This window comes from Arachis ipaensis, chromosome B7 (genome assembly GCF_059453495.1).
Source record: "Arachis ipaensis isolate K30076 ecotype BB chromosome B7, ASM5945349v1, whole genome shotgun sequence".
NCBI lineage: Eukaryota > Viridiplantae > Streptophyta > Magnoliopsida > Fabales > Fabaceae > Arachis > Arachis ipaensis.
The window spans coordinates 115,748,043-115,760,923 of record NC_142442.1 but is presented as its reverse complement, the minus strand read 5'-3'; the positions used below and the strand labels follow the sequence as shown (position 1 = coordinate 115,760,923).

The 12,881-nt window shown below is 32.8% G+C and overlaps 1 protein-coding gene across 2 annotated transcripts; it reads left to right on the top strand.

Moving 5' to 3' along the window:
• The first annotated feature begins 1,001 nt into the window (after window positions 1-1,001).
• LOC107609799 (24-methylenesterol C-methyltransferase 2) lies at window positions 1,002-4,357 on the top strand. 2 transcript variants are annotated; one of them, XM_088493053.1, is made up of 2 exons: window positions 1,002-1,133; window positions 1,429-3,471. In XM_088493053.1, exon 2 carries the CDS (start codon window positions 2,122-2,124, stop codon window positions 3,214-3,216), a length of 1,095 nt encoding a protein of 364 aa, XP_088349179.1. In that variant the 5' UTR covers window positions 1,002-1,133; window positions 1,429-2,121; the 3' UTR covers window positions 3,217-3,471. The 2 variants fall into 2 exon arrangements, with proteins under 2 accessions (XP_088349179.1, XP_016167314.1); XM_016311828.3 differs by lacking the exon at window positions 1,002-1,133 and adding an exon at window positions 3,994-4,357 and having other exon boundaries at window positions 1,517-3,232.
• Window positions 4,358-12,881: the final 8,524 nt, after the last annotated feature.

Below are 12,881 nucleotides of genomic sequence, written 5' to 3'. Positions count from 1 at the left end.
GAATATATAAAAATTAAAATATTATTTATTTTTTATAAGAGCGGATAAGGGTGGGGCGAGTTAGAGTAATACTCCGGATAGGAGTGAAGCGGGTAGTATAAGAGTGCAAAGAGGACGGAACAAAGTTGGATAGGACAAATACTCGTCCGGTCGTCCCTACCCACTCCACTGACATCCCTAAGAATGGATGGATGGAGCTGTGGAATCCGGACAAGGTTAATGGACTTAGCCCATAAATAAAAAAAAAATAAAGAATAAATAAATAATAATTTAGATTCTAGAAATAATAATAATAATAATAATAATAATGATGTCAATGAATTATATCTTAAATAATATAGTCTTTCCATATTTATTTAGAGCGGGCGAGTTTGAGTCTTATTCTTAACTTTAAAAAAAAAAAATAATAATAATAATAATAATAATAATAATAATAAGAAGAAGAAGAAGAAAGCCTTGTGCTGCGTTTGTTGCATTTTTTTAATTTTTAATTTTTAATTTTGTGAACTTAAATTATTAATCAATAATCAATAATGGATAAATTAAAAATAATAAAAATCAACTAATGACCAGTTTGTATGAATTTTAAATACTTGATTTTCAATTTTTTTTATTAACTGATTATAAGTTAACTTTTGTTATTCACCTATCAAATATAATTAATGTAATTAATTTGAGTTTAAATCTAATTACCTCTACATGTGGTCGAGGCGGCCATCTTAGGACTTCCAGATTCTATGTTAAAATGCTAACTTTAGTTTAATAGATTTATTTAATTTTTGAATTTTTTTGTGACAATTGAATTTTTGAATTATACATTCTTGTCTTGCCCATAATATCTTATAATTCATATATTATTAATTAAGTATTCATAGTGACACTAAGTTATTCATTTAAATAAGATAATTAACGAAAAATAGAAAATTAGTGGATGTTATAATCAAGAAAGAAAAATTGTCCTTTCTATAAGACACTATTAATCTGAAGATGTATGCCATGTGTTTATGATGAGAGAAGATCATGTCATCTTCTTTGGTCCTAATTTCCTCCTCTCTCATCACAAGAAGTCAAGAATGACTCACAAACCACCACCGTGACCCTGGCGCCATCTCGTTAATAACTCCATCGGCGCTGTAAGTTTCCCTCTTTCTTAGCCTGCACGTTTGTCGTTAGTGCTCCCAAAGTGGTACATCCTCCACTGCAAGTTCGTAAATTTAAATTCTAGTTAAGAATTTGTTGAGAGACAAATAATTACTGCTTTGAAATGGTGGAATTGGACCATCGAACATTTATTTAAACAAAAGATTGAATTAATCACTCAGCTAATTTAAATTGGTTCGAAATTGCTTGTTCCTTATTTTTTTGGCGGCTCAAAACACCCCCTTTAAGCTGCTAAACTCAAGCTCTAGTGCCGTCCAAATTATTCAGGGTCCAATGTCCGTTATGGCCGGAGGAGGCAATCTCCAACACGATAACTCGGTGATACTTCGGCGGCGACAGGTTTAACATGCGGCAGCAGGTACATTAGACAAGTTTTATGGTGTATTCGAGGGAACTTAGCTATATGTCATACCAAGCCACATGTCTATTTATTACCATTAGATTTGTCTTCTTCATGTGAAGATTTATTTCTTAGATCTTCACCATCGCCTAAACAATGGGGGGTTGGGTTGTTCATCTGATTAAACAAAACAAACCAGAATTCACGCGCCAAGCACGTGGACGGACACAAAAACAAAAGACACAGAAGATTTTTTTTCCCTTGAAATTAATAAGTAATAAATAAATATAATAAGGTCGCAGAAAATATCTGATATGCTAAAACAATTTGGTTTAATAAAAAAATTACCCATTCGAAAAATTTCTCTTCTATATATGATAACATAATTTGTCATTAGTGTTTTTTTTTCCGTGAGATTATTATTTTGAGGATGTATCTATTTGGTTGAAATGAATAATAAAATTAAAAAAAAAAATAATAATAAATATGTGGGAGAGAAAGACAAAGGGTCTCGCTTCACTTAACTAGAGAGGAGTACTAGCTAGTTAACACATCCAGCGCCTCCAAAGTAAAGTAGGCTGAGAAATTCTCTGCCCCTTTTCTTTCTCTTCCCTCTCCCAATGGATTCGCTCTCTCTCTTCTGTACCGGAGCACTTCTCGCCGGCGGCCTCTACTGGTTCGTCTGCATTTTGGGCCCCGCCGAGCAGAAGGGCAAGCGCGCCACCGATCTGTCCGGCGGCTCCATATCCGCCGAGAAAGTCCAAGACAACTACAAGCAATACTGGTCCTTCTTCCGCCGCCCAAAGGAAATCGAAACCGCCGAGAAGGTTCCAGACTTCGTCGACACATTCTACAACCTCGTAACTGACATCTACGAGTGGGGTTGGGGTCAGTCCTTCCATTTCTCCCCTTCAATACCCGGCAAGTCCCACCGTGACGCCACGCGCCTCCACGAGGAGATGGCCGTCGATCTCATCCAGGCGAAGCCTGGTCACAGAATACTGGACGTCGGGTGCGGAGTAGGTGGGCCCATGCGTGCCATCGCAGCCCACTCGAGAGCCAACGTGGTGGGCATCACCATCAACGAGTACCAGGTGAACCGGGCCAGGATCCATAACAAGAAGGCCGGGCTGGACTCTCTCTGCGAAGTTGTGTGCGGCAATTTCTTGGAGATGCCGTTCCCTGATAACAGCTTTGACGGCGCGTACTCCATAGAAGCCACTTGTCACGCACCCAAGCTCGAAGATGTGTACGCTCAAATTTTTAGGGTTTTGAAACCTGGCGCACTCTACGTTTCTTATGAGTGGGTTACGACGGACAAGTATAGAGGTGAAAACCCTGAACACGTGGAGATCATTCAGGGAATCGAGAGAGGTGACGCTTTGCCTGGGCTTAGGAGCTACGCTGATATTGCTGAGACGGCTAGGAAGGTAGGGTTTGAGGTGGTTAAGGAGCAGGATCTGGCTAAACCGCCGGCTCAGCCGTGGTGGAGCCGGCTCAAGATGGGTCGGATCGCTTACTGGAGGAACCACATTGTGGTCACTGTTCTGGCGGCGCTGGGGATTGCCCCCAAGGGTACCGTGGATGTTCACGAGATGCTATTCAAGACCGCTGACTATTTGACCAGAGGTGGTGACACTGGGATTTTCTCACCGATGCACATGGTCCTCTGCAGAAAACCAAAATCCCCTCCTACTACTACAACATCATCTTAGTCATCATCATTTTCAGGTACTCTGTTAAAGAAAAAAAAAAAAGAAAAAAAGGAAAAACCTGGTAACCTGTTTCAATGTGCCTCCGCTAGCTGCCACCACCATCCCCAAATTTATTCTTCGTTTCTTTTTTTTTTTTATAATTTTAATTTCAATTTGGATTTAGCTTATTTTTATTTATGTGAACTCGGTGTAGTTTGGTTTTTGAGATCTTTGATTTTAGCTTTTTGTTCAAGCAGTCGCCTTATAATTAATTCATGTTAATGTCTCCTTTAATTTAGTAGAATTCCTTCTGATTGTTTGGTGGTTGGTCTTTGATGGAGGTTGAGAACTGTCTGATTTAACTGGCGTATTTTAAGGGGAGAGAGGGGGGTCACTTCAATTATTCGATTGAATGATTCCGAAAACTCGCATACTTCAGAATTAGGGTGCCAGTTGTTAAAGATTTTGATTTTGATTTTGATTTTGATTAGATGGGATTATTAGATGGTTAAAAAAGTTGGGTAGATGTGTGAAAGTCTGAAAATGAAATAAGAGTTGTACCCGCACATGTTAGATGACTACACTAGCGTGCGCTTAGGTGGCAACCACTAGTGATAACTTTAGACTCGTAGTATAGTACCCGTAACGTGGTCTTGCTTGTGCTTTTCTGAGGTCTGAATCTGAATCTGGCCCTGCTTTGTTGTGTTTTTTTTTTTTTTTTTTGTGTGTGCCTTTACTCTTGTCACGTTGTGCGTCGATTTTTATGTTGTTTTTTTTTTCTTTCTTCCTTGTTGAAAGCTGACGTGCCACACATGTAACGACATCTGGCCAGCACTTGCTTTGGATCTGCCAATCCTTGCTCTCATCGTGTTCCCGTGACGACGCCACCTAGGCGTGTGTTAAGTAAAAGCGTATCACATTTAACACCCTTTCTTCTTTGGTTCTTTTCCGAGTAAATACCAATTCGGTCCCTGTCAATTTCTCAAAATGACAAGACGATTCTTAACAAAAAATATGTTCTATTACGGTCCCTAACTCTGTATCCGGTCCTTTTGTCAGTTTTTCGGCGAAAACTCGACGGAAATTACTGACGTATAAGGTTAAAAAATGGACAGAGACGTAGTTGTCTCTAAATTTAAATTGGTTAGAGGTTTATTTGTCTTTATTATTCTTTAAACAATATTTTTAATTATATTTTTATTCATTATATTAATATTTTTTTAAATAAAAAAGTACAAACTAATTAATAAATTATTCAAATTTAAAAATATCATTTATTATGAAACCAATAAATAATTTTTAAATATAATTTTTAAATATATAAATAATAAACATTAAAATTCAGTTAATACATTAATAATAATAACTAGTGAAAGATCCAAAAAATTTTGATAGTGGAGGCGAAATATATATAACATGATAATAATTTTTATAATAAAAATATTACGTTTACATAAAAAATTAGCTATCAAATTATCTACTATAAATTTGAGTATATATGAACTTATTTTTAATGTGTATTTTGTATTTTGAAATTTGTATTTTAAGATTTATTCTGCACAAGTGATTATTTTATATTTACATAGCATAATTGATGTTATAATTATATTTTATTATTATAAAATATGATTAGGTTTCAAGATATCTAATTACAAATTAAAATACGAAAATAGTAATTTTAAATAATAACACATAATTTAAAATTTAATTTTTTATATTTCATATTTTGAAACATTGACAATATAATTAAAATGTCCATTTTTTAGTAAAAAAATGTCTTTTTTTTTGTATATGTCGTTAAACAATGATTTAAAACTCAACTTTCATACAATTAGCTTTTGATGATATTCATAGTTGAAAAAATTCATTCAATTAGTATAGTTATTATGAAAAAAAAAACTAAAGCTAATTTCAAAAGAAGAAACACAAATAGATAGATAATATTCTTTTGAGTCGATTTCTAAAAAAGAACACCAATCTTATTTAAATTTAAAATTTGATTATTATAATGAAAATCTAATATGAAGTTCTCAAATTGATTATCAAGTGTCGAAAGTTGAATAAAAAATTATTATGGGGTCAAATTTAATAATTTAATGGAGGCAAATAAATATTATTATTATATACTACTCAATAAAATTTCAAACTGTAGTGGGGCGCTTGCCCCCACACCTATAGGAATGGATCCATTGGTGATAATAACCCTATGATATACTATTAATATTATAAATAATGAACACATTATTTGATATATAGTAAACTTTTTTTTACTAGTAACAAATTTAATTTTTTATCTCTTCACTTTATTGTAAAAATTAGCTAAATCATAATACTAATAGTATATCATAGGGTTATTATTATTAATGTATTAACTGAATTTTAATGTTTATTATTTATATATTTAAAAATTATTTATTTGGTTTTATAATAAATGATATTTTTAAATTTGAATAATTTATTAATTAGTTTATACTTATTTATTAAAAAAATAATATTAATATAATGAATAAAAAAATAATTAAAAAATATTATTTAAAGAATAATACGGACAAATAAACCTCTAACTAATTTAAATTTAGAGACAATTAGGTCCCTGTCCATTTTTTAACCTGACATGTCAGCAATTTCGGTCAAATTTTCACCAAAAAACTGACAAAAGGACCGGGTTGGCAGACGAAATATAGGATCAGAGACCATAATAAAACGTATTTTTGATTAAGGGTCGTCTTATCATTTTAAGAAATGAACATGGACCAAATTAGTACTTTACTCTTCTTTCCCACCATGGTTTATGCACCGTGTACACCATGCTAATTAGTTAACTCATATATCCTAAAGTGGGAAAAGAATCGTAATGGGACCATTGAATTATATCAATTTACCAAATTGGAAATCTGGTTAGTTTCGAATATTTATTACTTATGTGCAGCTTAAATACCCAATCATTAACATCAGCACAATTCCAACCAAAACTCTTTTTATACGGTTTTAGTTAGCGGTCCCTACGCGTGTATCCTCGTTTTTGTTTAAGTTTAATATAACATCTAAGGGAAAAAGGACAAGTCAGGATCAAACGGCTTAGTTTTAATTTTTGTTTGCATTTTTCAACCTAATAATGCTGATGATCGGTGATCCTGACAAAACTAGTAGTCTCGGTATCTTTCTTCGTGCGGCTATAGAGCTATAGATACTGATATTTTATATTACGTTAAAATTTAGGCTGGTTAGTAATTTGATGAACTAAAGGAAAGCAATAACCATACAATAATATAATTGTTCATAATATAATTGTTATTAATTAATTGTGTAATTAAATTATGTTTCAATTTACAAAATAACAAATATGGTTTAAAAAAATATGAATTTTTGGCTGTGAAATTCATAACCTAAACAGTACGAAACTACGAACTACATATATATTTTTTGGCCGTATGAATCCCAGGTTTCATTTTGGGCTTGGCCCACTAATTCGTAAATGTTAATAACACCAGTACCCAAAAAATCCTCTGGATAATACCAAAAGTTCCAGAAACAATGGATCGTGCCCAAAGTAAAACCGTTGCAGGTACCCAAAAAAAAGGCTTACAACTAGAAACTCTCTCCTCCCCCCCCCTCTTCCCTTTGTCCCGTTCAAGAAATTGCCCCCGTTTCTGTCTGATATCCATCACGGGTCTCATTTATTTCCTCCACGGGAGACGTGGATATCCGGGTATTTATGGATATTAAACATTAAAAAAGTGTTAATCACCAAAAATACCCCTAAATTATTTAAACGCTGACAAAAATACATTCGAATTTTATTATCGAAAAAATACCTTTAAATAATTTAAAAACACAACAATAATACCCAACAGTAAATATATATTTTCAAAAAATACTTTAAAGATTAAATTTTGATGCAATTTTTTGCAAGTATGATTATAAAAATAAGATATTATTATACATAAAAATTGGTGACTTTTTGTTAAGTATATATTTTTTATAATTTTTTTTGTTAACAACCAATAATACTTTTAAAAAATCACAAAATAATATATACTTAACAAAAAATCACAAAAAATTTTAAGAATAATAATATCTCATTTTTCTAATCATGCTTGCAAAAAATTGCATCAAAATTCAATCTCTAATGTATTTTTTGAGGAATACACATTTAATGTTAGTTTTTTTGCAAGACTATCTAACATTAAATATGTATTTCTCAAAAAATACATTAGAGATTGAATTTTGATACAATTTTTTGCAAATATGATTAAAAAAAGAGATATTATTATCCTTAAAATTTGGTATCTTTTGTTGAGTATATTTTTTTTTTGTAATTTTTTTGTTAACAACTAATAATACTTTTAAAAAATCACAAAAAAAGATATACTTAGAAAAAATGATCAAATTTTAAGAATAATAATATCTCATTTTTTAATTATGCTTGTAAAAAATTACATCAAAATTCAATCTCTAAGGCATTTTTTTAAAATATATATTTACTATTGGGTATTCTTGTTGCATGTATTTTTAAATTATTTAAAGGCATTTTTGTCGATAGTAAAATTCGGGTGCATCTTTGTCAGTATTTGAATAATTTGGGGACATTTTTGGTGGTTAACCCCATTAAAAAATAAAAAAAGTCTAATCATGATAAAATTTCATATAATTTAACTAAAACATATCAAATCAAATCTAATTCAAATACATTTAATATTATTAAATCCAATTTAATATTATTCAACAAAATCTCCAACATACGAACTAAAATAAAACAAAATAGAAAATTTTTCAACATAACAAAATAACAAATCTGGGTCGACGATTATAACTCGATGATAATATTTTCTTCTTGTAATGATATAAATTTGAATAATTAGTTGGGGTAAATATAGATATTATGCAATCATTAATTTGTTTCTAAGTAAAACTAAAAAAAATTAAACATATACTTACATCATACATACATAAAGGATATTAAAATAATTTCATTCTAACAGGAATTTAGCGGATTCTCGTGGGGCGAGTACCTCGGTCCACACCTTCATCCTCGTTTATTCGTGCAGACCGGTTCCGTCCCCGTGGAAGCTTAACGGGTCTCCATTTTCCTCTCCATTGCGGATAATCCTCATGGATACCCGTGTGTTCGGATTTTTCGCCATCCCTACTTACAACTATGGATTTTTCTTTCCGTATATTATGGTCTAAGGATATAATTAAAAGAGAAAGTAAAAAATCAAAGGTAAGGTGATGGCTATTGTATGGCATAGTTATCAGAACTGAACTAGTTATTAATCTGGTCATACGACCATTTTATTCAGTCATTAGTTTAATTGGTGGGTCACTTATTCACCCAGTTGATCCGGTCATAATAAAATAAAAATAAAATTAAAATTAAAAGTTAAAATACTTATCTTTACAAATATAATAAAATTAAGTATCAATTCTTAGACATAACTAATGATGCAAAAAGAGATAATAAATTAGTCACTAATATAAAATACTTTCTCAATTTAAATTGACAAAAGAGAACAAAAGATAATACAATAAATCAAATCCAATGGATGATCTCAAAAGTCGGCATCTATATTTCATAGAACATATTTGGAGATTGACCAATAATTTTCTCATTTTGATTTATATTTATAACTTTCGTAGCATTGTTACTCGGTCTATTATTATCTTGATCATCTTCTAAATTTAATTGATCTATATTTGTGTATTTTTACAAATCAATATTAAGAATAATTCATAACCGCAACTGACAATTAAAATGTTCAAGTAATTCAACTACATACCAAGATCATCTAAAGTGTATCATGAGTTGATGATGCTTGTCCTTGAGATGATGGCGTTTTTGATGGGGTTTGTGATAAAGTCATTTTTAAAATTTTAACAAAAAAATATTTACAACAACAAAAGATTTTAGCTAAGTGATTATTTAATCAAGACATCAATCAATGTTTAGTGATGATAATAAGCAACAAATTCAACTCAGTGGTTTTTCCAACAAAAAAATAACTTAGTGATATGTTCAGCAACAAATTCAACTCAAAACAATAAATTCAGATCATTAATAATTTTCAGCAACAAATTGAACTGTGATAATTGAAGGTTATCAATAACCTAGAGAAGGGGGTTGAATATATGACCTCTTTTTAGTTCTTTTAAACTTTAACACCAAAAATAGATTCTGCTGAGTCTGCGAAAGTGATTATGCAGGAGACAAATTATTTTTGTCTCATAACGAACGCACCAGAAACAAAGCAGAGAATAGAAAAATACACAGTCATATATCCTAGTTCAACCATTTTGTTCAATGTGGCCTACATCTAGTCTCCACCATATATCCTAGTTCTAACCAAGCTTGATTTGGCTAGGTTCACTCCCTAGACTATCAACACTAAGTGCTCACCCAACTTAGCAAATGATACCTCTCAAGTACAAGAAACAAAACAGAAAATAATTACAAAAGAGATTGACATAATTTTTGGCTTTTCTCCAAGCTAACTCTCTTTGCCTTTTCTCTCAATGACTTTTTCTAAATCCTCACATTTATGCATGTTTTTCATTCAATGAAACAAAGAAAGATAAACTAAAAAACCAGAATATTTAATAAAAAACTATGAAAGAGAAGAAATAAAATAGCTTGAAAGGTATAAGCATAACCCGATTTCAAAACTCTCAAATATTGCCTTCTATCTTGGCAGAATGCTCCCTTTAGTGTAGGTACATTACTTCCAAAACTTCAGACTTGAGTGCTGAGGGTGCTACGTAGGTTCAGATTTGTAGGTTCTTTCTTTGCTTCAATCTTTGGCTGGTTGCTCCCCTTTGTATGGCGTAATGCCTCCAAAGTTTGATTAGAGGTAAGAATCAACACCTTGAGCATTGAACCAGCTAAGTTCTTTTTCTTCTCCCAAGAAATTTAAGCAGAAAATCAGGGTTGAAAATCAGAGATGAGTTGTGTAGAAGAGAGATGGGCAACAGCGATGACTTGGTCAAGAGACCCTCAATGTGTTTGCCAAATCAATGCCCTTAATCTTGTACTTTGACCCCAAGTTTCATTTTCGGCCTTTGATTTACAGTAGAGAAAAGTAACTTCTATTTTCTTCTTCTTACCCAAATTGTGATTGCTCTTCAAAGTACCTTCAACAAGTTATCTTGTGTGCACAAGAAAGGTAAATTTGCTTTACCGTTTTCTTCTGAACATCCTTGACTTAGGGATTTGATTTTGACTCCATTGATTTGATTTATCCTCTAATCTTTTGATTTTCCCTCCAATGCCTGTTTCGTGAATGATTTTGGTTTCATCGAAAAGTGAACAATTTTCTCTTTGATTTGCTTTGCCCCTTTCGGGTAAAGCTTCAACAGCGGATCCAACGTTGATTTCTCAATGGGTTGCTGGTCTTGTGATCCAATTGGGCTTCATTACAAAAAGGTGACGTGGCCTGCACGATAAAATATACTTCAAACAACTTTGGATTATTAAACCAACTAAATTTAATGTGTTTGTCGACCAAAAATATGATTATTATTTTCTCAACTCAATAATTTCTCCCTTGATGACAAATATCATTCATAAAAGAATTAAAGGGATTGAAGTACAAAATTAAGATTAAAAACTTTCCTTTGGTTATACTACTTTGATTTGCATGAATAGCTCCCTCTTTCTTTTGTGATTTATGTTCCCACTTGATGGAAAATAGACAAGGTACTTGAGTCACAAATTCTTAAGAATACAATTGAAAATATGCTATTCATGATTGTGCTTTAGTTAAAAGGATTTAACCTAAAAATGCAATTAGATGCGCCACATATGAATCAGCCATCTAAATGCAATAATCAAACACATTTATCAATCTATCCTATCTATCAATCTCTATCAATCTTTCATGGTACTACTCCCCTTTTTGTTATCAAGGAGGAAAAAGAAATACCAAATTGCCCTGCAAGAGACAGGTTAAATGCTAAAGATGAAATCATCACCAGGAAATTAGTGTCAAAGATTTAGGTAAGTTTTACAATCATCCAGAAAATATTGAAATAGTAGCAAAAGCAGAATTGTCTCATAAATTCAGAGTAAATAGAAACAGAAATCTAAGTCAGCAGCAGTAGACATTCCTAGGCACCTGAACATTCATCCTCTAAGTCCAGAGGCTCCTCATGATCTGTCTATGGTGTTTCATCATCATTCAGGTTGTCCACGTACTTCAAAAGTACAGCAACTCTATCTCTTGACTTGCGCAATGCATTTTCATTGTGAACAACAAACTTTCTCTCTTGTTGGCTAGAAGAGATGAGGTAATTAGACAGATTTACATACTCCTGCAAGACATCTTTGGCAACACCATTTAGAAGAGACCTGTTGCTTGAGGAGGTAAATGTTCTAGTTGTAGATCTAGGAGGAATGTCTTTAAACTCTTCTTCTTCATCAAGATCCACCATTTCTAATCGAATTGGTCCTTTCTTCTGTTTCTTAACTACACCATCCCCTTTTAGGTAAGAGTTTCTATTTTTATAGGACTCATGGGTCAGGTCAATACTAAAGTATTCAAAAAAGCAAGTTAAAAATATGCCATATGGGAGTGACAGATTCTTATCACTCTTGATGCAGTCATATATATGCCTCATCATCAAATATGTAAATGTAATTTTAATTTTTGTAAGAATGGCATACGACACCAATGTGTTACAGAAGAAAACTCTTTGATATGAACCGCTTTGAGAGAGAATAATGTGGTTTATGATTTGATGGAGTTGAGCACGAACAGGACTTAAGGCTTTGTGATTAGGAGTAAGACCATCAATGAGAAAAATGTTCACACATGCAGAGGCTAGGGCTTCTTGGTACGAAAGACCTAAGTCTTCATCCCATTTATCAGAGGTATAAGCATTCACACCAACATCAGTGTAACCTAGGACTTGACTGATTGTATCTGTGTTCAAATTTATTTCACAGCCTTTAACATAAGAGTGAACCTTTTCATTATGATAGGTCATGTTAGCATAAACTCACAGGCGAAGTCAAGGTAAACAGGTTTTTGAAAAATAAACAAGTGATTTCGGTCCAGAAATTCAATATTTTCAACAAAATCAAGTCCTTTGGTTGCTAAAGAAGAGAGATCGGAAAGATATGAAGATCACAAAGGACGATTACAACCCTATAAAACTTAAAGTTCATTGCGGATGAAAAACGAAGAAAGTTGAAATGTGAGTGAGGTAAGTTTTTAAAGTGAAATTTGAAAGCAAGTGGGTCAAGGTCAAAGGGTTCTTTGACTAAACGAAGAATGATACGAAGGTTACCTCTTTGAGGGCGAGAAGGAGGAGGACGAGGAACGGACCGAGGGTTAGGTCTTGTGGAAGGACGAACAGGAGGAGAACATGGTTCCGCTTCAGCCATTAGATGTTTTCCCTTTGAGGTGCTAGGGCGAGATGGAGGATAAGATGGTTCAGTTGCTTGGGAAGTGAAAGGACGACGAGCAACATATTTGGTTCTAGCCATGGGTTCCTTGTGTGGAGGAAAAGGAGATGGAGAAAGAGAGCGAGAGTTAATGTGGATGTGAGTGTGGGTTGGTACTGATGAAGGTTTTCGACAAGTTTCTGGGATTCTGGGTTGGTTTTGAACGAATGTGCCTCTTTGTGTAATGGTTTTCTTCCTCATCTTAATGACACAGAGGAGTTGCAGTTTCTCAAAAAATTTTGAA

Bases quoted from the DNA above. Each gene is read 5' to 3' on its own strand.
- LOC107609799 (XM_016311828.3), top strand. From the start codon at position 2,122: ATGGATTCGCTCTCTCTCTTCTGTACCGGAGCACTTCTCGCCGGCGGC.